Source organism: Aulostomus chinensis, chromosome 13 (genome assembly GCF_037954235.1).
Source record: "Aulostomus chinensis isolate RoL2024-O1b breed Wild chromosome 13, RoL_Achi_v1.0, whole genome shotgun sequence".
Classification (NCBI taxonomy): Eukaryota; Metazoa; Chordata; class Actinopteri; order Syngnathiformes; family Aulostomidae; genus Aulostomus; species Aulostomus chinensis.
The window spans coordinates 15,115,884-15,141,596 of NC_141332.1; the positions used below are offsets into that span (position 1 = coordinate 15,115,884).

General features: G+C 44.1%; 1 protein-coding gene and 1 pseudogene across 1 annotated transcript; both read left to right on the top strand.

The window, feature by feature from the left end:
* The first annotated feature begins 656 nt into the window (after positions 1 to 656).
* On the top strand, positions 657 to 24,033 carry LOC147251057 (protocadherin gamma-A4-like). The gene is made up of 5 exons (XM_086221554.1): positions 657 to 3,250; positions 5,815 to 6,885; positions 9,198 to 10,268; positions 20,773 to 20,808; positions 21,939 to 24,033. The coding sequence occupies exons 1-4, from the start codon at positions 848 to 850 to the stop codon at positions 20,782 to 20,784; spliced, it is 4,557 nt and encodes a 1,518-aa protein (XP_086077680.1). The 5' UTR covers positions 657 to 847; the 3' UTR covers positions 20,785 to 20,808; positions 21,939 to 24,033.
* Positions 10,298 to 15,610, top strand: LOC147251058 (protocadherin alpha-C2 pseudogene; annotated as a pseudogene).
* Positions 24,034 to 25,713: the final 1,680 nt, after the last annotated feature.

The following is a 25,713-nucleotide window of genomic DNA, read 5'->3' on the forward strand; positions in this document are numbered from 1 at the left end:
CACCAACTCGCGACACTTGGCAGCAGCACCAAACTCAAACATGCGTCCAGAACGGAGGCTTTTTTATTTGTGAATTCACAGCAGGAGAAGCAATCACAGATCATTACACTGACACAGCGGTCAGAGCCCTTAAAGAGACATACACACCGTTTTCTGGAGCATTTTCTTAACAAGTGGTTCACTCAGGTTTATAACTATAACGAAAGGTGATCAAATAATCACAATATTTACAATACATTTAACATCAAGAGATGGATTCAGTGAACTCAAGGCCTGCATGAATTAGATGGAAAGGTTGAACAAAATGCTGTTTCGTAGGAACCTTTAGAAACACAACCTCTCATTGAAGTTTTTGGAAATGTATTTTGTTGGGTTTGGCACGAATGACTCTCCGTGCATGGAGGATGAAAGAGATGAAGTCGAATCATTTTATGACGTTGCCATCAACATTTGGATTTGATTGCCTTATCAATTCTAACACTCAGAGGAAGCATTTTAAAAATTGTCACGCCGGCAGAAATATTCATCCGTCTGAGTACCACGATTAAAAATCATATTCTCGCGGTTTGAAAAATAGGATGACTTTTATTTCGACTGGATGGTCACTTGTTACACACAGGGTCGCTGTTTCTCAGTCATTTCACGTCTGTGACGTCACGTTACTCCGACAGTCCTCCCTCGACTGACACAGGGAGACAAGGGACAGCTCCTGGTGCTGAAGAACCTCCGTTCAAAGGATCGCTCTCTCTGTCCTCATCTCGTGAGGGAATCTCATTCTAATTTTGAGGGGCACCCTGGATCCTGAACGGAAGGATTTGCCCTACCTGAAGGACAATCTGGAGAAACAATGGGCGGATTTATCTGCTTCTCTCCTTGGAAAAGGTGCGTGTCGACAATCCTTCTCCTCGTCGCCACCCTGAACCCCTCCTCTGCCGTTACACACTACTCTGTCCCCGAGGAATTGGAGGAAGGCTCTGTCGTCGCGAATTTAGCCGGAGATTTGGGACTTGATGTGAAAACGTTAATCGAACGGAAAGTGCGCATCGAGATGATCACCAACAGGAAATACGTGGACTTGAACAAAGAAACAGGGGAGCTGTACATCGTTGAGCGTATTGACCGAGAGTCTCTTTGTCTTGCCAAGACATCTTGTTATCTGAAAATGGAAGCAATCATTGAAAACCCCAAACGAATATTTTATATCGAATTAGAGATATTGGACATAAATGACAACGCGCCTCACTTTAGACGAGAAACAATAGATTTGGATATTTCAGAATCAACACAGGCGGGCGAACGCTTCTCAGTGAGTAATGCGGTTGATCCAGATGTTGGCTCGAACTCTGTTCAAACTTACCACCTGAGCGAAAGTGATTATTTCACGATAGAAATTCAAACCGGAAGAGATGGATCAAAAATTGCTGATTTGATCCTGAAGAGGGCTTTAGATCGAGAACAGCACGATGTTCATAATCTCATCCTAACAGCTGTAGATGGCGGTGTTCCGTCTCGTTCTGGCACGGCGAGTATTATTGTCCACGTTTTAGACACTAATGACAACGCCCCGACATTTAAGGAGGACAGCTACCGCGTCAGTGTCATGGAAAATTCTCCAATTGGGAGTCTTGTTATTCATCTGAACGCCACAGATTTAGATGAAGGGTCGAATTCTGATTTAATATATTCATATAGTTTATATACGTCTGAGAAAACACAAGAAACATTTAATTTGAACCCAAATACAGGTGAGATTACTGTCAAGGGAATGTTGAACTATGAAGACTTCAGGATTTATGATATGGAGGTTATAGCAAGCGACAAAGGAGCCAGTAGTTTATCAGGACAATGTTCAATTAAAATTCTGGTTGAAGACATGAACGATAACCACCCTGAAATATCCATCAAGTCTTTTCAGAGTCCAGTCAGTGAAGATGTTGGTGTGGACACAGTGATCGCAGTAGTCAGTGTGAGTGATAAGGACTCAGGGGACAACGGAGTGGTGGATCTTCATATTCCAGATCAGATGCCTTTCAGACTGAGGCAGTCCTCTGATAACTATTATGAGTTAGTAGTTTCAGAGCCCTTAGACCGCGAGAAGGTTCCGGAATATGACGTCACCTTCACGGTGACAGACAGAGGTTCTCCTCCTTTATCTGACAACGAAACTATGACTTTACAGCTGCTGGACGTCAATGACAACGTTCCACAGTTCCCTCAGTCATTTTACACCATACGTGTCATGGAGAATAACGCTCCTGGAGCCTTGCTCAGCTCACTCACCGCGTTTGACCCTGACCTCCACGAGAACCAGTATCTAGTTTACTTCATCCTGGAGAAGGAGATCGCCAACACCTCCATGTCCATGCTGTTCTCCATCAACCCAGAGAACGGGAACCTTTACGCCCTCAAAACCTTTGACTATGAGATCGAGAGGGAGTTTCTTTTCCACATCGAGGCCAGAGACTCTGGTTCTCCTCCCCTCAGCAGCAACGTCACCGTCCACATTATCATCGTGGACCAGAACGACAACGCTCCCGTCATCGTGTCTCCGTGGCGAGCGCACGGATCAGTGGTGGAGGAGAAGCTCCCCAGATCCACCGATAAAGGATCCCTGGTCGCCAAGGTGATCGCCTTGGACACGGACTCTGTGCACAACTCTCGGATCACCTACCAGTTTCTCCAGGTGACCGACGCCACCTTGTTCAGTCTGGACCAGTACAACGGAGAGATCCGGACCATGAGGATGTTCAGTTACAGAGATCCGCGCCACCAGCGGCTGGTTGTGGTTGCCAAGGACAACGGGGAGCCTGCTCTCTCTGCTACAGTCACCATCAAGCTGTCCACCGTGGAGACTGCTGTTAAGGCCTACTCTGACATGACCGAGGTGCCTCTGGAGTACGACATCTTTTCAGACCTCAACCTGTACCTGGTCATCGGTCTGGGCTCCGTCTCCTTTCTCCTGCTGATCACCATACTGGTCACCATCGTGCTCAAGTGCCAGAAACCCAAGTCCAGCAAGGCGGCTCCTCCCTGCAGGAACAGCGTGATCAGTGAGAGGAACTCCACCATCGCAGACTCCACTCTGGTCTCCAACGATGCCTACTGGTACAGTCTGTTTCTAGCAGAGACCAGGAAAGGGAAGCTGGTGGTCAGACAGCCTCTGCCTAAAGGCTCCAGATACATCGTGTCCAGCATCCCGAGAAGCACAGGGATGACGGACACCAGTGACTCTGCAGCCTCCACCCTGCAGGTAAAGTCAATACAATTCAATTCCTCACTACTTCATCCCCTGTGAAATTTTTTTAGTCATGGATTTACACATTTTCATACAGGAGAGTTTCATCTTTAAGCTCTAAAAACATTTTTCAAAAATTATCTGAAAACCTGCTTCAAATGTCTACATGTCAGTGGATTATCTGATTGCCATTTAAAGGTTTTAAATAATATTTTATTCTAGAGGTGAATTAGACAGTAGTCCATCTTTCCAAACCCCAACTATTTATTTCAATATGAAAAAAACATATAAACTTTAGTAAAACCAACAGTTTCAATAAAATCTTCCTCAGCCTCTACAATAATAAAAGGCCTGTACCTCTGCCAAACCAACATCTGTCGTGACGCACTGAACACCCACGCTTCATTTAAAAAAAAGTTGGCAAAAATTGTCCAAATGTCGAAATAAAACAGAAATTGAAAGGGAAAAATGTCATTACTGAACAAATAACCCATAAACGTATCACGATGAACCAGACGTCTAAACACATTGATTTTTGAGGATGGACAGGAAAAAAATATATTCTAGAAATGAAGCCAAGACTAAGACAGCGTCTCTCTGACCCTCGTACCCTGGACTGTCCTGAACCCACTGAGAAAGAGCGGGTGGAGAAACTTCCCTCCTCTTAATTGAAACTGGACGACGAGTGAAAAAACACAGGCGACAGCCGAAACATCGAAGAACTGCAACTGCTCAGGGAAAAACCTGATAGGCTGCTGAACGCGTTGAACTCAATCACATTTTCTAAATACGCAAAGCGTCTCAAATACCCTCGTCCACAACCGTACGAATGAAGGACCCAACCGGGATGAATGAGCGAGCCTGACTCACTTGTACTTTTGTCACAGGCGGGATTGATTCAGTGACTTCAGAGAAACTGTTTGATTTCAAATGATTCATGATCGGAAATATCATTCGTTCAAGTGGAGCCTGAAGAGAGGCAGAAGGTGGTGCTGTTTAGGTCTCTTAAGATCAGCCTTCCGTCGCCATGACGGTGGGTCGCTGGTAGGAGGGGAGGTCTGGAGAGAAACTGACAGCTCCGAGGTGCTGAAATCTCATCCGGCCAACATCAAACGTTTCTGCAGGAATAATCATTGAAAAATCACCTGGATTTCAATCGTTTTCCTCGTTTGGATCAAGATCTTGACGTCAGAGTGGCGTCTATGAGCACCGATCGTCTGACTGACTCCGGCGAATACAAAAGACTGGATTTCTATCGAACAATGCAGCCGCACAGGAGGTACGTGAGCGTCCTCGTTCTCTTATTCACGATCCACCACGCTTCGGCTTCTGTGACTCATTATTCAATACCAGAAGAATTAAAAGAAGGATCGGTTGTCGCCAACCTGGCTACCGATCTCAGCTTGGACGTTACAACCCTGGTCAGGAGGAAGATGCGTCTGGACATCATCGCGAACAAGAAATATCTGGATGTGAACAAAGAGACCGGAGAACTGTACATTGTCGAGAAGATTGACAGGGAGCACATTTGCCCGACTAAGTGGTCATCATGCTACTTAAAACTGGAGGTAACTCTTGACAATCCGGTTAGGATCTTTAATATAGAACTAGAAATACTAGATATGAATGACAACGCCCCGCAGTTTCGTAGAGACGTCATACACTTGGACATATCCGAGTCAGCTCCGAAAGGAGAGAGATTCTCCCTCAGTAACGCAGCTGATCCAGATGTTGGAAGTAATACAGTTAAAACGTATCATTTGAGTGAAAGTGAACATTTTAACATCGAGGTTCAGACTGGAAGAGACGGATCCAAGTTCGCGGATTTGATCTTGAAAAAGGCCTTAGACCGAGAGCAGCAGGCTGTTCATCATCTGATCCTCACCGCGGTGGATGGAGGTTCACCTGCTCGTTCTGGCACTGCCAGTATTATTGTTCGGGTTTTAGACACAAACGACAACGCGCCTACATTTGATAATCCAACCTATAATGTTAAAATAATGGAAAATTCTCCGATTGGAAGTCTTGTTATTCATCTGAATGCAACAGACTCAGACGAAGGCTCAAATTCTGATATAACCTACACATATAGTTTATATACGCCAGAGAAAACACAAGAAACGTTCAGTCTGAATCCTTCAACAGGTGAGATTACTGTCAAGGGAATGTTGAACTATGAAGACTTCAGGATTTATGATATGGAGGTTATAGCAAGCGACAAAGGAGCCAGTAGTTTATCAGGACAATGTTCAATTAAAATTCTGGTTGAAGACATGAACGATAACCACCCTGAAATATCCATCAAGTCTTTTCAGAGTCCAGTCAGTGAAGATGTTGGTGTGGACACAGTGATCGCAGTAGTCAGTGTGAGTGATAAGGACTCAGGGGACAACGGAGTGGTGGATCTTCATATTCCAGATCAGATGCCTTTCAGACTGAGGCAGTCCTCTGATAACTATTATGAGTTAGTAGTTTCAGAGCCCTTAGACCGCGAGAAGGTTCCGGAATATGACGTCACCTTCACGGTGACGGACAGAGGTTCTCCTCCTTTATCTGACAACGAAACTATGACTTTACAGCTGCTGGACGTCAATGACAACGTTCCACAGTTCCCTCAGTCATTTTACACCATACGTGTCATGGAGAATAACGCTCCTGGAGCCCTGCTCAGCTCACTCACCGCGTTTGACCCTGACCTCCACGAGAACCAGTATCTAGTTTACTTCATCCTGGAGAAGGAGATCGCCAACACCTCCATGTCCATGCTGTTCTCCATCAACCCAGAGAACGGGAACCTTTACGCCCTCAAAACCTTTGACTATGAGATCGAGAGGGAGTTTCTTTTCCACATCGAGGCCAGAGACTCTGGTTCTCCTCCCCTCAGCAGCAACGTCACCGTCCACATCATCATCGTGGACCAGAACGACAACGCTCCCGTCATCGTGTCTCCGTGGCGAGCGCACGGATCGGTGGTGGAGGAGAAGCTCCCCAGATCCACCGATAAAGGATCCCTGGTCGCCAAGGTGATCGCCTTGGACACAGACTCTGTGCACAACTCTCGGATCACCTACCAGTTTCTCCAGGTGACCGACGCCACCTTGTTCAGTCTGGACCAGTACAACGGAGAGATCCGGACCATGAGGATGTTCAGTTACAGAGATCCGCGCCACCAGCGGCTGGTTGTGGTTGCCAAGGACAACGGGGAGCCTGCTCTCTCTGCTACAGTCACCATCAAGCTGTCCACTGTGGAGACTGCTGTTAAGGCCTACTCTGACATGACCGAGGTGCCTCTGGAGTACGACATCTTTTCAGACCTCAACCTGTACCTGGTCATCGGTCTGGGCTCCGTCTCCTTTCTCCTGCTGATCACCATACTGGTCACCATCGTGCTCAAGTGCCAGAAACCCAAGTCCAGCAAGGCGGCTCCTCCCTGCAGGAACAGCGTGATCAGTGAGAGGAACTCCACCATCGCAGACTCCACTCTGGTCTCCAACGATGCCTACTGGTACAGTCTGTTTCTAGCAGAGACCAGGAAAGGGAAGCTGGTGGTCAGACAGCCTCTGCCTAAAGGCTCCAGATACATCGTGTCCAGCATCCCGAGAAGCACAGGGATGACGGACACCAGTGACTCTGCAGCCTCCACCCTGCAGGTATGAAAATCCATGCAATAAAGAAACATTTAGACGCTGCTACAGTAAAGAGATACTCGCTCTTTTGGAAGTTTCACAGCTGAGCCTGTATCAGTTTCTGAAGTCAAAAAATATACATCTGAATATTTGTCCTTGTGTATCTGATAAATTAACTAACTAACATCTAAAATCTTCTTGATCAAATGAAGTTGAAATATAATATAATAAGAGCAAAAATTAAATAGAAGCAAAACAAATGAAATAATATTTTACCACTTGGGCCAAGGATAAATAACTTAATCTTTAAAATTTAGGTGAATTAACTCGATACTTTAAAGGCACGGAGGAATCTGTGTCTGCTGCATGTGGGATCGGCATTTATAAATCCTTTATTGACAAAGTTAAGTCAATTATAGAAAAAGAAGTTATTTTGAATTCTAGAGTGGTTTTACGCAAACACTCAGTGCGTGAAACACATACACAAACGTCAATGGCGTGACAGCACAAATGCATTCACAAAATTATACGTCAACGAAGTTTAACATTTAAATATTAAATGTAAAAACGGAGAAAAAGAAAATCCTCTTAACAGTACGAGAACCAAAAAAATTGAGGTTGTCATCCACATACATGATGTGGAAGTAAAATCCAGACACCAAGACGAAGAAGTCTATTTTTTAAAAGTATTTTTATCAGGCTTTGCAAAAAATGATGTGTATCTGACAATAAGTACTTTTTGATAACTGAGCAGGTGCAGAGCTTCATAGACAACGATTCACGTCGCTGTTCCCCGCAAAAAACGCACAGAAATCATTGTTCTCGCGGTATTTTGCTGGCGGCTGGTCAGGCTGACACATGACGTGAACCTCTTTGCTGATGCCACCGAGACAGATATTCGTTCAAGACGGTCGCTGTTGCTCATCATTGGATGAATAAATTACATTTTTCTTTGCTTCAATGTCACAAGGGAATATTCTGAATCCGGATTATTCACAATGGCTCGTCAGGTTCATCAGTTTCCCCGGAGATGGTACGTTACCGCAGTTCTCTTTCTTTCTGCCGCCATGGACCTCGCATCTACTGTCACCCATTATTCCGTTCCCGAAGAAATGGAGGAAGGTTCTCTAGTTGCTAATCTAGCATCTGATTTGGGATTAGACGTGAAGACGCTGACGAAACGAAAAATGCGCATTGATGTCGTTGCTAATAAGAAATATCTTGATATCAACAAGGACACCGGGGAGCTTTTTATTCTAGAAAGAATAGACAGAGAGTTTCTGTGCCCCCTGAAAACAGCCACATCATGTTTTCTTAAATTAGACGCGGCAATTGAAAACCCAATCCGAATGTTTAACATCGAGGTGGAAATCACGGATATTAATGATAACGCTCCTCATTTTCGCCGAGGAACGATGCACCTGGACATCTCTGAATCAAGTCCTGCCGGAGAGAGATTCTCGCTGAATAACGCTGTGGATCCAGATGTTGGAGTGAATTCTGTGAAAGATTATCACCTCAGCTCGAGTGAACATTTTACAATAGAAATTCAAACAGGGAGAGACGGCTCGAAGTTTGCTGACTTGATTCTGAAAAAGGCTTTAGATCGAGAGCAGCAAGCGGTTCATAATCTGATCCTGACTGCTGTGGATGGTGGCGTTCCCACGCGCACAGGTACAGCCAGCATTATTGTGCGCGTGCTTGATGTAAACGACAACGCCCCAGCATTTGACAAAGACACGTACGTCGTAGACGTGATGGAGAACTCCCCGATTGGCAGTTTAGTGATTAAATTAAACGCCACTGACGCAGATGAGGCGTCTAATTCTGATGTTGTTTATTCCTATAGTTTGTATACATCCGAGAGAACCCAGCATATGTTTAACCTGAATCCAGGAAACGGTGAAATCAGAGTGAAGGAGATGATCAATTATGAGGATTCTAAATTCTATGAAATGGAAATAATTGCTAGTGACAAAGGGCCAAATTCTTTATCTGGACAGTGTAAACTAACAATACAGGTGACGGACATGAACGATAACCACCCTGAAATATCCATCAAGTCTTTTCAGAGTCCAGTCAGTGAAGATGTTGGTGTGGACACAGTGATCGCAGTAGTCAGTGTGAGTGATAAGGACTCAGGGGACAATGGAGTGGTGGATCTTCATATTCCAGATCAGATGCCTTTCAGACTGAGGCAGTCCTCTGATAACTATTATGAGTTAGTAGTTTCAGAGCCCTTAGACCGCGAGAAGGTTCCGGAATATGACGTCACCTTCACGGTGACAGACAGAGGTTCTCCTCCTTTATCTGACAACGAAACTATGACTTTACAGCTGCTGGACGTCAATGACAACGTTCCACAGTTCCCTCAGTCATTTTACACCATACGTGTCATGGAGAATAACGCTCCTGGAGCCCTGCTCAGCTCACTCACCGCGTTTGACCCTGACCTCCACGAGAACCAGTATCTAGTTTACTTCATCCTGGAGAAGGAGATCGCCAACACCTCCATGTCCATGCTGTTCTCCATCAACCCAGAGAACGGGAACCTTTACGCTCTCAAAACCTTTGACTATGAGATCGAGAGGGAGTTTCTTTTCCACATCGAGGCCAGAGACTCTGGTTCTCCTCCCCTCAGCAGCAACGTCACCGTCCACATCATCATCGTGGACCAGAACGACAACGCTCCCATCATCGTGTCTCCGTGGCGAGCGCACGGATCGGTGGTGGAGGAGAAGATCCCCAGATCCACCGATAAAGGATCCCTGGTCGCTAAGGTGATCGCCTTGGACACAGACTCTGTGCACAACTCTCGGATCACCTACCAGTTTCTCCAGGTGACCGACGCCACCTTGTTCAGTCTGGACCAGTACAACGGAGAGATCCGGACCATGAGGATGTTCAGTTACAGAGATCCGCGCCACCAGCGGCTGGTTGTGGTTGCCAAGGACAACGGGGAGCCTGCTCTCTCTGCTACAGTCACCATCAAGCTGTCCACCGTGGAGACTGCTGTTAAGGCCTACTCTGACATGACCGAGGTGCCTCTGGAGTACGACATCTTTTCAGACCTCAACCTGTACCTGGTCATCGGTCTGGGCTCCGTCTCCTTTCTCCTGCTGATCACCATACTGGTCACCATCGTGCTCAAGTGCCAGAAACCCAAGTCCAGCAAGGCGGCTCCTCCCTGCAGGAACAGCGTGATCAGTGAGAGGAACTCCACCATCGCAGACTCCACTCTGGTCTCCAACGATGCCTACTGGTACAGTCTGTTTCTAGCAGAGACCAGGAAAGGGAAGCTGGTGGTCAGACAGCCTCTGCCTAAAGGCTCCAGATACATCGTGTCCAGCATTCCGAGAAGCACAGGGATGACGGACACCAGTGACTCTGCAGCCTCCACCCTGCAGGTATGAAAATCCATGCAATAAAGAAACAATTAGGCGCTGCTACAGTAAAGAGATACTCGCTCTTTTGGAAGTTTCACAGCTGAGCCTGTATCAGTTTTTAATGTCTGAAAATATATGTCTAAGCAGTAGTGTGTGTTTTTTTGATATTTATCAAAGAAACATCTCACATAGGAGTGAACCAGTGACATCCAACTATCATGAAAAAATAACAATCTTTTTATTGAAATACAACCAGATTAGAGAATATTTTTCCTCCTGGGCCAAGTATAACTCAGGTATTCTTCAAACTGGAGGCGACCTAAATTTGAGTCTTCATAGGCACTGAGGCAACTGTCTGCTGAATGTAGAAACTGCACTTATTATAAATCCTTTGATGACAAAGTTAAGCCAATCAGAGAAAAAGAACTTATTTTAAATTCTTGAGTGGTTTTACGCAAACACTCGGTGCGTAAAACTCACAAACGTCAATGGCGTGACAACACAAATGCATCCACACAATTACACTTCATCGAAGTTTAACATTTAAATATTGAATATAAGAAACGTACAATATGAAAATCCTCTTAACAGTAAGAGAACCAAAAAAATTGAGGTTGTCATTCACATACATGATGTGGAAGTAAAATTCAGACACCAAGACGAAGAAGTCTATTTTTTAAAAGTATTTTTATCAGGCTTTGCAAAAAATGATGTGTATCTGACAATAAGTACTTTTTGATAACTGAGCAGGTGCAGAGCTTCATAGACAACGATTCACGTCGCTGTTCCCCGCAAAAAACGCACAGAAATCATTGTTCTCGCGGTATTTTGCTGGCGGCTGGTCAGGCTGACACATGACGTGAACCTCTTTGCTGATGCCACCGAGACAGATTTTCGTTCAAGACGGTCGCTGTTGCTCATCATTGGATGAATAAATTACATTTTTCTTTGCTTCAATGTCACAAGGGAATATTCTGAATCCGGATTATTCACAATGGCTCGTCAGGTTCATCAGTTTCCCCGGAGATGGTACGTTACCGCAGTTCTCTTTCTTTCTGCCGCCATGGACCTCGCATCTACTGTCACCCATTATTCCGTTCCCGAAGAAATGGAGGAAGGTTCTCTAGTTGCTAATCTAGCATCTGATTTGGGATTAGACGTGAAGACGCTGACGAAACGAAAAATGCGCATTGATGTCGTTGCTAATAAGAAATATCTTGATATCAACAAGGACACCGGGGAGCTTTTTATTCTAGAAAGAATAGACAGAGAGTTTCTGTGCCCCCTGAAAACAACGACACACTGTTTTCTGAAACTGGACGCTACGATTGAAAACCCAATCCGAATGTTTAACATCGAGGTGGAAATCACGGATATTAATGATAACGCTCCTCATTTTCGCCGAGGAACGATGCACCTGGACATCTCTGAATCAAGTCCTGCCGGAGAGAGATTCTCGCTGAATAACGCTGTGGATCCAGATGTTGGAGTGAATTCTGTGAAAGATTATCACCTCAGCTCGAGTGAACATTTTGCGTTGGAAATTCAAACAGGGAGAGACGGCTCGAAGTTTGCTGACTTGATTCTGAAAAAGGCTTTAGATCGAGAGCAGCAGGCGGTTCATAACCTGATCCTGACTGCTGTGGATGGTGGCGTTCCCACGCGCACAGGTACAGCCAGCATCACTGTGCGCGTGCTTGATGTAAACGACAACGCCCCAGCATTTGACAAAGACACGTACGTCGTAGACGTGATGGAGAACTCCCCGATTGGCAGTTTAGTGATTAAATTAAACGCCACTGACGCAGATGAGGCGTCTAATTCTGATATTGTTTATTCCTATAGTTTGTATACATCCGAGAGAACCCAGCATATGTTTAACCTGAATCCAGGAAACGGTGAAATCAGAGTGAAGGAGATGATCAATTATGAGGATTCTAAATTCTATGAAATGGAAATAATTGCTAGCGACAAAGGGCCAAATTCTTTATCTGGACAGTGTAAACTAACAATACAGGTGACGGACATGAACGATAACCACCCTGAAATATCCATCAAGTCTTTTCAGAGTCCAGTCAGTGAAGATGTTGGTGTGGACACAGTGATCGCAGTAGTCAGTGTGAGTGATAAGGACTCAGGGGACAACGGAGTGGTGGATCTTCATATTCCAGATCAGATGCCTTTCAGACTGAGGCAGTCCTCTGATAACTATTATGAGTTAGTAGTTTCAGAGCCCTTAGACCGCGAGAAGGTTCCGGAATATGACGTCACCTTCACGGTGACAGACAGAGGTTCTCCTCCTTTATCTGACAACGAAACTATGACTTTACAGCTGCTGGACGTCAATGACAACGTTCCACAGTTCCCTCAGTCATTTTACACCATACGTGTCATGGAGAATAACGCTCCTGGAGCCCTGCTCAGCTCACTCACCGCGTTTGACCCTGACCTCCACGAGAACCAGTATCTAGTTTACTTCATCCTGGAGAAGGAGATCGCCAACACCTCCATGTCCATGCTGTTCTCCATCAACCCAGAGAACGGGAACCTTTACGCCCTCAAAACCTTTGACTATGAGATCGAGAGGGAGTTTCTTTTCCACATCGAGGCCAGAGACTCTGGTTCTCCTCCCCTCAGCAGCAACGTCACCGTCCACATCATCATCGTGGACCAGAACGACAACGCTCCCGTCATCGTGTCTCCGTGGCGAGCGCACGGATCGGTGGTGGAGGAGAAGCTCCCCAGATCCACCGATAAAGGATCCCTGGTCGCCAAGGTGATCGCCTTGGACACAGACTCTGTGCACAACTCTCGGATCACCTACCAGTTTCTCCAGCTGACCGACGCCACCTTGTTTAGTCTGGACCAGTACAACGGAGAGATCCGGACCATGAGGATGTTCAGTTACAGAGATCCGCGCCACCAGCGGCTGGTTGTGGTTGCCAAGGACAACGGGGAGCCTGCTCTCTCTGCTACGGTCACCATCAAGCTGTCCACCGTGGAGACTGCTGTTAAGGCCTACTCTGACATGACCGAGGTGCCTCTGGAGTACGACATCTTTTCAGACCTCAACCTGTACCTGGTCATCGGTCTGGGCTCCGTCTCCTTTCTCCTGCTGATCACCATACTGGTCACCATCGTGCTCAAGTGCCAGAAACCCAAGTCCAGCAAGGCGGCTCCTCCCTGCAGGAACAGCGTGATCAGTGAGAGGAACTCCACCATCGCAGACTCCACTCTGGTCTCCAACGATGCCTACTGGTACAGTCTGTTTCTAGCAGAGACCAGGAAAGGGAAGCTGGTGGTCAGACAGCCTCTGCCTAAAGGCTCCAGATACATCGTGTCCAGCATCCCGAGAAGCACAGGGATGACGGACACCAGTGACTCTGCAGCTTCCACCCTGCAGGTATGATCTCACACTGCCAAGATTTTTCGGAGAAATAAATTCCCAGACGATATCCAGGGTCAGTACCTGGCATTCAGCAGTCGGACATAATTCTCTGCTCCTGCATCATGTTACGTGCGACTTAGTCATAAATGGGTAACAATTTAAACATAAAACTCCTAAAACTAAACATTCAGGTGTGTCACTGAAGGGTTGGAAAAACTATTATTTAAGTTTGACAACAAGAACGCGCTCAAAAGAACATCCTTTTGAAATAATCTGACTGTCATAATCTTGCAACGCTATGATTGTGTTTTAAACGGAAACAAAATTTAACCACAAATCATTCAACCTGCCAGGGTGACTGGAATAATATTTTGAGATGCCCATTCTAAAGAGTGTCTATGACATGCTGATATTTTCACTACATTAACCTGATAGTACTGACATTGGTAGCAAGGCAAGTTCTGTGAGTTAAAACTACCACTTCTTTCTTCCAACACATAATTCATGTTTTGATTTATTTATTAATTCAATAGCCACGTTAAATGTCTGTATTCCAGTGACTCTGAATTGCAAAACAAAACATCAAATCATAAACTTTGACGCTGTGCTTTGATTTGCTGCTGTTTTTTTGTGCTATGCTGTTGTGATTTTGTGCTGTGGGCCACCGTACTAAAGAGAATGTAAATAGTTTCAGCCGAAACATTTGATTACATTCATCTTGATATGAATCCAAGAATTCACACAAACCCAAACAAACTTAAGTGCATGTAACTCAACCCCACTGAGCATTGGAGGCCTGCAGTGTGTGAGCTGTTGCTTCCTCTTGTTTGTGTTTCCCAGCTGTGGTCAATTTTATTTTTATGGGTTATATTTAGACATGTTTGGTCAATTCAGCGAGTTACATAAAATCCTGATCTATTGAGTGACGTTTTTAGGGCATCGTGTGTGTGTGTGTGTGTGTGTGTGTGTGTGTGTGTGTGTGTGTGTGTGTGTGTGTGCTCCTGTGGTTGAGAGGATGCCCCGGTATTGTTTGGGGGTCAGACACAACATTGAAATACTTGGGCCGCTTACATTCTGGGTGACAGTGGCATGAGTGACCTCTGGTGTCAGGGCTTCAGAATGACCAGTCTCTTCTTCACTTGTTTTACTTTCCCCTGCTGACAGCTGTTAACTTCCCAGAGAGAAATGTGTTTTACGAGTGTCATGTGGAGTTGAGTGTGTTAGAATTGTCCCTTCATCGTATCTGGTCACTCGGTCTCTCCTGATGGATGTAATTTGTTGGAATTCAGTGCATAATTTGAGGAAAAGCCAATATTCTTCTTTCTTGAGAATATTTCTTCACATATCATCTCGTCTAATGGGAGACAAACTGAAGCAACGTGTGAGGAGAGTTTTATTGTATTGAGTGCAAAAAAAGTTTTGTTTTTAATTGATACACTCATTTTCTTTTTAAACATAGACCAAATGCTCATTCTTGATTCATGCACAAGTACTTCAGCGTAAAAGCCACAAAATAAGAGGACTGAGCACCTGCGTGCCTCTGACATCACTTTGTACACGTGCATAAACGGAGAGGCGCGTGTATGGATAAAATGAAACTGAAAACTTGTTGAATTCCGCCACCCAACACATAAAAGTTTGGAAATCAGACATTTAAACCTATCACAATACTGAAAGTAATCAGCATGGTCTTTTATAAATCACCGGGCCATCCTCCGTTTTAAAAACGAGAAGTGTCATGATGATTTAGTTTGTTAAAATGTTAACAAAGTCTAATACTGGTCGATCAACGTCGCTGCTCTCCACGAAAACTCACTCGCTGATGAGGTCATCGTTCTCGCTGCAACTGATTGGTGGAACAGCAGTCAGACAACGCAGGAACGTGTGCCTGGTGAAAGCCTGAAGACGCATTTCCTGGCAGGACCGCCGTGGCGTTTATTCGTTTGATAACTGGACAGTTTAGTGGCGTCTGAGGGCATCGGGGCATCACGATGGCGCCTCACGTCCGGCAGTCATTTGGGACGAGGTACGTTTGCGTATTTATCTTCCTCTCTGTAATCACAGACCTCGCATCCGCTGTCACCCATTATTCTATTCCTGAAGAAATGGAGGAAGGTTCGATTGTTGCTAATCTCGCATCGGATTTGGGATTAGACGTGAAGACACTGAAGGAGAGAAAAATGCGCATCGATGTCGTGGCCAATAAAAAGCATATCGACATCAAAAAAGACACTGGAGAGCTTTTTATTGTCGAAATAATAGACAGAGAGTCCATGTGCCCACCCAAAACGACATACTGCTCTCTGAAACTGGACGCTACGATTGAAAACCCAATCCGAATGTTTAACATCGAGGTGGAAATCACGGATATTAATGATAACGCTCCTCATTTTCGCCGAGGAACGATGCACCTGGACATCTCTGAATCAAGTCCTGCCGGAGAGAGATTCTCGCTGAATAACGCTGTGGATCCAGATGTTGGAGTGAATTCTGTGAAAGATTATCACCTCAGCTCGAGTGAACATTTTGCGTTGGAAATTCAAACAGGGAGAGACGGCTCGAAGTTTGCTGACTTGATTCTGAAAAAGGCTTTAGATCGAGAGCAGCAGGCGGTTCATAATCTGATCCTGACTGCTGTGGATGGTGGCGTTCCCACGCGCACAGGTACAGCCAGCATCACTGTGCGCGTGCTTGATGTAAACGACAACGCCCCAGCATTTGACAAAGACACGTACGTCGTAGACGTGATGGAGAACTCCCCGATTGGCAGTTTAGTGATTAAATTAAACGCCACTGACGCAGATGAGGCGTCTAATTCTGATGTTGTTTATTCCTATAGTTTGTATACATCCGAGAGAACCCAGCATATGTTTAACCTGAATCCAGGAAACGGTGAAATCAGAGTGAAGGAGATGATCAATTATGAGGATTCTAAATTCTATGAAATGGAAATAATTGCTAGCGACAAAGGGCCAAATTCTTTATCTGGACAGTGTAAACTAACAATACAGGTGACGGACATGAACGATAACCACCCTGAAATATCCATCAAGTCTTTTCAGAGTCCAGTCAGTGAAGATGTTGGTGTGGACACAGTGATCGCAGTAGTCAGTGTGAGTGATAAGGACTCAGGGGACAACGGAGTGGTGGATCTTCATATTCCAGATCAGATGCCTTTCAGACTGAGGCAGTCCTCTGATAACTATTATGAGTTAGTAGTTTCAGAGCCCTTAGACCGCGAGAAGGTTCCGGAATATGACGTCACCTTCACGGTGACAGACAGAGGTTCTCCTCCTTTATCTGACAACGAAACTATGACTTTACAGCTGCTGGACGTCAATGACAACGTTCCACAGTTCCCTCAGTCATTTTACACCATACGTGTCATGGAGAATAACGCTCCTGGAGCCCTGCTCAGCTCACTCACCGCGTTTGACCCTGACCTCCACGAGAACCAGTATCTAGTTTACTTCATCCTGGAGAAGGAGATCGCCAACACCTCCATGTCCATGCTGTTCTCCATCAACCCAGAGAACGGGAACCTTTACGCCCTCAAAACCTTTGACTATGAGATCGAGAGGGAGTTTCTTTTCCACATCGAGGCCAGAGACTCTGGTTCTCCTCCCCTCAGCAGCAACGTCACCGTCCACATCATCATCGTGGACCAGAACGACAACGCTCCCGTCATCGTGTCTCCGTGGCGAGCGCACGGATCAGTGGTGGAGGAGAAGCTCCCCAGATCCACTGATAAAGGATCCCTGGTCGCCAAGGTGATCGCCTTGGACACAGACTCTGTGCACAACTCTCGGATCACCTACCAGTTTCTCCAGGTGACCGACGCCACCTTGTTCAGTCTGGACCAGTACAACGGAGAGATCCGGACCATGAGGATGTTCAGTTACAGAGATCCGCGCCACCAGCGGCTGGTTGTGGTTGCCAAGGACAACGGGGAGCCTGCTCTCTCTGCTACGGTCACCATCAAGCTGTCCACCGTGGAGACTGCTGTTAAGGCCTACTCTGACATGACCGAGGTGCCTCTGGAGTACGACATCTTTTCAGACCTCAACCTGTACCTGGTCATCGGTCTGGGCTCCGTCTCCTTTCTCCTGCTGATCACCATACTGGTCACCATCGTGCTCAAGTGCCAGAAACCCAAGTCCAGCAAGGCGGCTCCTCCCTGCAGGAACAGCGTGATCAGTGAGAGGAACTCCACCATCGCAGACTCCACTCTGGTCTCCAACGATGCCTACTGGTACAGTCTGTTTCTAGCAGAGACCAGGAAAGGGAAGCTGGTGGTCAGACAGCCTCTGCCTAAAGGCTCCAGATACATCGTGTCCAGCATCCCGAGAAGCACAGGGATGACGGACACCAGTGACTCTGCAGCTTCCACCCTGCAGGTATGATCTCACACTGCCAAGATTGTTCGGAGAAATAAATTCCCAGACGATATCCAGGGTCAGTACCTGGCAGACATTCAGCAGTCGGACATAATTCTCTGCTCCTGCATCATGTTACGTGCGACTTAGTCATAAATGGGTAACAATTTAAACATAAAACTCCTAAAACTAAACATTCAGGTGTGTCACTGAAGGGTTGGAAAAACTATTATTTAAGTTTGACAACAAGAACGCGCTCAAAAGAACATCCTTTTGAAATAATCTTGCAACACTATGATTGTGTTTTAAATGGAAACAAAATTTAACCACAAATCATTCAACCTGCCAGGGTGACTGGAATAATATTTTGAGATGCCCATTCTAAAGAGTGTCTATGACATGCTGATATTTTGCTGTTTGCGGCTATTTTTTAGTGCTATGGTGTTGTCATTTTGTCCTGTCGGCCACCGTACGAAAGAGGGTCAAAATAATTTCAGCCGAAACATTTGATTTCTATTCATCTTGATCCAAGAATTCACACAAACCCAAACTAACTTAAGTGCATGTAACTCAACCCCACTGAGCATTGGAGGCCTGCAGTGTGTGAGCTGTTGCTTCCTCTTGTTTATGTTTCCCGGCTGTGTAATTTTATTTTTTATGGATAACATTAATTTTCATTTATTTGACATGTTTGGTCAATTCAGTGTATCACATCAAATTCTGATCTAATGCTTGATCTTTTTAGGACATCAAGTGTTATGCCTGTGTGTGTGTGTGTGTGTGTGTGTGTGTGTGTGTGTGTGTGTGTGTGTGTGTGTCAGAGAGAACTGACACATTGATCATATCTAAGAGAGAGTTGCTAACTCAGGGTCAAGAGTCTTTTAGCAGTGTTGTAGGGATGGGGTCGAGGAACAGGTGGATGGTAAAGAGGAGAAAATTTTCGTACTCAGTTCATTCAGGTCAATGGGAGAAAAGCTATCCAGGTGTATGTCTGGGGCGTCAGCTGCTTCTAAGGTTTCTGAGATTATAGATTACACATTGATGGTGGGAGAAGATCTTTCCTCCCTGCAGGAAAAGTGTGTTTGGTTACACTCGTGACACTGCAGCTTCCACTCTGCCGGTACAACAATTCATTCACTTCACAGCTGTGACAAGGAAAAAAGAATAATATCTAGACTATTGCTAACAAAGTGTAAACTTCAATATCTGACAATGCTGTCTTTTTATTTTGCAATAAATAAGGTGTAAGTTGAAAAAGTTGAATGTTAACAAAAAACAGTAAAAATGAAGCCGTTTCAGTATCAGTGGGAACTTCAAAAGCAATGTTCCATTCCGAGTAATTCCTTTTCTTGATTGTGATTTTCACACACATTCACTATGACTGTTAAATATCAAAACTTTATTTCACAGGACTTGATTTTCACTTCAGATCCTTCTCTTCAAAAAGCTATTATCTGAAATATAATGAAAAATCTAACTCCCAAAAACAACACACTCGCTGATGGTGCAAGAGGTCACTTCCAGTACACACATTTTAGTTGTGCGGATCCAGGATATCTCCTGTCCCAGAACCCTAATGGTGTCAATGTAAACACATGGTGTTTGTGTGGGTGGACAATGTTGCGAAATCAGTGTTTATCAATGTGTTCTCGGACTTCATCCAAATGTGTACAAAAGGATCCAGCTGGAAATCATCAACATTCATTTCTGGCTCCATTATGCAACCCCCCCCCCCCCCCCCTCCCTGTCTTGTGAATTTGTATTGAACCTCAAGAGGCACAAACACAGTCAAAATGGTGGGGGATGTTTCACAGATGGGACAGATTTAGTTGTGATTTTATCAAGTCCACATCAGATCAGCGAGTAACTGACTTACTCTTATTCCCTCCACAGCTCCTTGTTTTACAGAGCGGCATCTGTCTGTCTGTCTGTCTGTCGCGTTCTGTCTATCTTTCTAGCTGATTTACAGTGAACTGTATTGTCAAAGGAGGATAAAATACTTCTATTCCTTTTTACTTAAATTACTGAATGTAACACTGATTACTTTTACATGGATGTCAACATTACATTTATATTCTGTATAAGACACTACTTCCATATGGAATGTTAAATTCATATTTCTTTTATGTTTTACAGAACAAAGTCTTAGTAATAACTGAAGATGGTCACCCACATGACGTCCTGTTCTCCTACTGTATATTCTGATCTTATGTTGTGCTGAAACTGGAAGAGTTTGAAGGTTTTCTTGCTGTTAAAGCAGACAACTGTGCTTACACCTGGGTTTGTAGCACTCTCTGTCGGCTGGACCAAGTGTGTCAACATGCTGAGAAAACTCTGGTGGTGTTTCATAGTGCAGTTAAAGGTGTCTGATGTGACTAAGATCAGAAAACTCAACAACTGAATTCCTTCTTACTCCAGGTATGACATTATTCAGGTTGAAGTGCTTAGAAGATGCTCTTTACATGGGAGTGTCTTGCTCAGAGTATCATCTTCATCAGGTTGATATCAGATACGTGCTGGCCATGTAAGTGTATAGCCACTGTGTTTAAGGCACATTCATTGAACAGCTTGTAACAAGCCACCATAATATTTATGTTGAGTCACCAACTGTCTGGTGTTTTTCAGAGGTAACATTTCATTCATAGAACCTCAACATCAACTCTGTGATCATAGCCTGCAAACACAAATAACCATTTTTTTGTGCTCGTAATGATCTGATCATTGAATTGCTTCTTCTTTTTTTTTTCTTCTCACTCTAAAGTACCCTAAATGAAGGAAGTCCACTCTGCAGCTGGAGGTATGCAGGAGTCTTAACTCCCCCACCGGGATGCCCTTTTATGAATTATGTTGCAGACCTCGCTGTGTTTTGTGTTTCCTTTGTCCCTTGTGATTTCTTTTATTTGTCTTATTTATTTCTACTGAAGAAGGTGTTTTGTTTTGTTTTTTAATTGCAGAGTCACACAGTTGACATCACATCTCATGTGTCATGTCCACATGTTGGCTTTTATAAATCACGATCACCCTTCAAACCTGCTGAAATACCTTGAGGAAAACAACACGACTAATATCACAATGCAAAGTGAGGGTTTAATTGTGTATGTCTTAAAGAATATAACCCTGATGACCTTGACTGACCTCAGGGGACTAAGATATTTGGCAGTGACAATCACAAGATTAAAGAGTCTGAAAATCTGAGATAAAAATGGAAATATGGTGACTTGGATGATGAGATAAAACTCACATTAAATTTGGGGAAGAAAATGAGAGTCAAGTGTTGAGTTAAACCTCGCCTGCCCACTGAGCTCATACATATTGATCATTTGCTTTATGAATTCCTATAAATATGCTGCTGCTGCACATGAAGCTCATTGACACGCTTCCAAAAATGATCTCTGTCGGAGTAGACTCTGCTTTTTAGCTCCAATCTGGCTTTTATGATGTCAACAGAGTGTTAGTGGATGTGAGCTGCTTTAACTGAATCATCTGAATCCCTTCATCACCTTCTGATCCATCACAAGTAGATTAAAATTGTAATTGGTATGTTTGCATCTTCTCACTTTGGTTATATTAATAATTTGATTAAGAGTGACTGACTTCACCAATGTGAAATCCCGTCTGTTGTTGTGTGCATCATGACCTATTTTTTGTGCAGGAAATGTGCAAAGTGAAAATTGTCATCCAGTTACCTAGCAACCACCCGCCTCCTTCCCACAAACCCAGAGCATGGTATATTCATTGATAGACTGCCACCTCACCATGTATGTTCAAGGATTTGCCCGACCCCCCCCCCCCCCACTCTTGTCCTCTGCCTGAAGCCCCTGTCTGAGTGGCAGATGTTGGATGCATGAGATGTGTTAGTTTGGCCAGCAACGTGACGGCCATTGCTCCAGAAATAACTCTTTTTGCTGCCTTCTTCTTTGTTGGCAGGCATCCACCACCAGCAGCGGCAGTTCCACATAAGGCCAGACCTCCAGCTGTGTACCAACTGGATTGACACCGACTTCGCAGAGGAGAGGAGGAAGCCCCGCCCTGAAACCCCTCTCGTGCCCATCAATCTGGCTCTCCCGCGTCCCCCTTCTTCATGCCACGAGACCAAACAGACTATGGTGGCAGATCAATGATGCAACCCCCCTTTTTTTCCTTTAAGCACATATATAGCCAGTCAACAAGGCCTCCGTGTCCATTCGGTGTGCATGATAAGACTGCATGGCTTCAACCACAAATCACACCTTCATACAAAAGATTTGCCTCGCTTTTCACCACAATAAGCAGAAAAATTACACTGGTGGATATTCAAAGAAGCCAAACCGAGGACTGTTTGTGTGGACACAGGAAAGTTGAAATGCCTTTAAGAGACTGTTTTCCCTCTTTAAAAAAAAAGAAACACACATGATGATATTTTACATTTATATCTAAATGTGCTTTGTCTTGCTCCATAACAGCATTGATGTCTAACATATACAGAAACTGCACAATTAACTAAAAGCAACAACTTTTAAAGTATGAAACAAAAGGGAATCAGCATTTTGTAAATATGGTAGTTTTTAGTCATGTCATTTTTTTAAACAACATATATATGGGAGCAAGGCCCGCATATATATGTGACTGAGTGTGCCAAGAGACTCAGTTGATTTAACAAGTAAATCAATGAGTGAATCTTTTAGCTATCATGTATCTGCCTTTCATTTGTTTTTGCATGGAGTACCCAAAATACTGTAATAGCTTTTGACATTTAATTGTATTAATCAATTTTCAGTTGCTAATCCCCTATGACAGAAGATTACATTCCAGGGGATTATAATTCTTTAATCTTACAAAATGTAAAGAATTATTTTATCTTTTTTTCCTGCTTCTGAAAGGAGGGGAACTGGCTGCTCATCAGGATTCAGAAACTTAACTGTACAGTGAACCTCAGTATAATAAGTACGCAGTGTGCTTGAATGTTTTGTCCACTTTACCACCACATGAGACGATTACTTTGGAGGACTGAACTGAAAACAAATGAACGCAGTAACTGAGAATCTCCTTGTAAGTCATGAATAGTATATCTGTCACGAATAAGATCATGCTCGTTCACGTTTCTCATTTTTCAAGCCTGAACTAATATCACTGTCTGAGATCGTGTACCAAGTTGAAAACTCAGCAGTGAACAGACGTAGTTAATGTTTATTTTATAAACTTGAAACAATGTGGGTTTTTTTTAATCCAATGAAAGCTGTGCTCATGTGTTAATGACTGCTGTTTCTGCAAATGCAAAACCCAAATATGGACACAGGTGTGACTGATGAATGACAAATGTATGGATCTTACACAGTTGCCAGTTTCTTACACTTCCCTAAAATAAAGCAGTGTAGAAAAAGCCATGTAATGAATCCCGCCTCAGCTGAGGTCAGTTTGTGGTTCAGATGAATTGTATTTATTGATACAATGAGATGTTTTTGTCTGCTCACTGATCAGCAAATACAATGGCTTGATATTATGGCAGGATGTTAGTTTCCATCCGTTTCAGATAATCACTGAAATAAAATGACAAAGTTTCTCCTTTTCAGTGACGGTGCTGAGATTTTTCATGTAACCAGTGAAACTTAAGGGCCATCTGACTGACAGTCCAGCTGGTACATGTAGTAGTACTTGTACTATCAAGTGGTCAAAACTCTTTAGCACAGCTCACATTGCATTACCTGTATTAAGTTGTAACGTGTCACAAATATATCCAGTTGGTGCTTTTGTACAGTGGTACTTTTATGGTGTAACTTGTGTAATGTGAGCTTACTGTGCGCTAAACTGGTGTGTTGATCTATTGAATAAAAAAAAAAAACAGTATAGAAACCAAAAGGTAAAAAAAAAAAAAAACCTCATGTTGAGCCTCGAAATCATTCTGGAGTTTTAGAGCAGTTTGATTGAAGAAGTTGTTGTAATTCCAGGATTCCATTCACTGTAACAAGCAAGTCAGCCTCCAGTTGCTTCATTTTAAGTCCTGATCCACCAACAGTTAGAATAAGAATAAATTCATGCAACAGTTTTCTGCTTGAATTCATAAACCTGCGCATGATTTTTTTGTTGTTGTTGAAGAACTGTCCATTTGTTAGTTTATCATTTGGCTCACACATGAGTGAGAGGTGTACTGAAGGCTTGCATTCATAACTAAGAAGAATTTGTGGTGCGTGGTAAAGACACAGTTTTCCAGGTCTTAATCCGAGTCGCTACTGCCTTAATTTGGATTGTATATTAAATAAAGTATTTGCTCATTCAAGCCTCTGCAGATGATCCAGAATGCAGCAGCACGTCTGGTCTTCAACCAGCCAAAAAGGGCACATGTCACCCCGCTGCTGGTTTGTCTTCACTGGCTTCCAGTGGCAGCCAGGATCAAATTCAAGGCACTTCTCTTGGCTTACAAAACAATCACAAGAACGGCTCCAGCCTACCTGGAATCCCTGATCCAGGTCTACTCTCCTTCTCGCCCACTACGCTCTGCATGCGAAAGACGCCTGGTGCTTCCAGCCCAGCGCTGCTCCAAATCCCGAGCCAGACTCTTCTCTTCTGTTGTTCCCAAATGGTGGAACGAACTACCCAACTCTGTGCGTTCTGCTGAGTCCCTTTCTACTTTTAAGAGACAATTGAAGACTCAATTGTTCAGAGAGCACCGAGGCACTGAACCTGACTCTTCTCCTCTTTGTCCTGTGGGGTAGAATAAGTCAGAGGGTCCAAGACCCAGCACTTAGTGATTATGTAGCACTAACTGTGTTGTGTGCTGTTGTATGTCTGTTATATATAAAAAAAAAAAAAAAAAGTGGGGGGGCAACACTTCTTCTGCCACTAGATGGCAGTACCTTTGACCAAATCACAACTGAAGCACTTTTGCGCTTCCTATGGACTTTTCCTTAATTAGGTCTAAATTCTTGCTTGTGTTGTATGTCGCTTTGGACAAAAGCGTCTGCTAAATGAAATTGTAGAATTGTAGAAAAAAAAATCACCCCACATTAGAAAATACTTGTTTTTTTTCCCAGGAAAGGATGATTAATTGATATAAATGTGTACTTCCTGGGTATTTCCTTGACAGAATAAAATAAGCCTAAATCCTCTCTTATATGTGAGACAAAATAATCAACACGAGAACATCGTTGAAGTATTCTGGGTGAAATTTTACAGGGGACTTTTCTTCTTTGATAGCATTCAAAGCTCCTCAGTCACCCATTCACACACTGGCTGCAAAAACTGCCATGGAAGGACACAGAATCAAAGCAGCAAACCTGCAGATACAAGATGTCCACCCCACCTCCTCAACTGACCATCACTGCTAACAGCCACATGGAAAAGAAGTATGACTCAACGTGTGTTTTACTGAAAGCCACATTATGGAAAGACTGTATTTCCTGTCAGAATAGTAATTTGTGTAAAAGTTAAAACAAGATGAGTTGGTCCCCCAAATGTTGAATCTTCTAGCAGCAGGAATGAGGATGGACAGAATAAGGAAGGTTTTTTTTGTTGTTGAAAGCAAGTGAACTTTTTTAAAAGTCCGAAGCAAGTGGAAGGAGTAGAAGGTCATCTTCTGTGGACACCCTCAAGGGACGGCCAACTGATATCGTGAAAGCGAAAAGCAATTTTCAATTTTGCAATTGTGAAACTAAATTAAGGTTTAGTTAAGGTAACATGTCCAACACTGCTCTCAGGCAAAGGTAAATCTAGTCTGAGAGGTGTGACC

Coding starts and splice junctions, on each gene's coding strand:
- LOC147251057 (XM_086221554.1), top strand. CDS start 848: ATGGGCGGATTTATCTGCTTCTCTCCTTGGAAAAGGTGCGTGTCGACA. Junction 3,251..5,814: donor CTGCAGCCTCCACCCTGCAG/GTAAAGTCAATA, acceptor ATGACTTTACAG/CTGCTGGACGTCAATGACAA. Junction 6,886..9,197: donor CTGCAGCCTCCACCCTGCAG/GTATGAAAATCC, acceptor ATGACTTTACAG/CTGCTGGACGTCAATGACAA.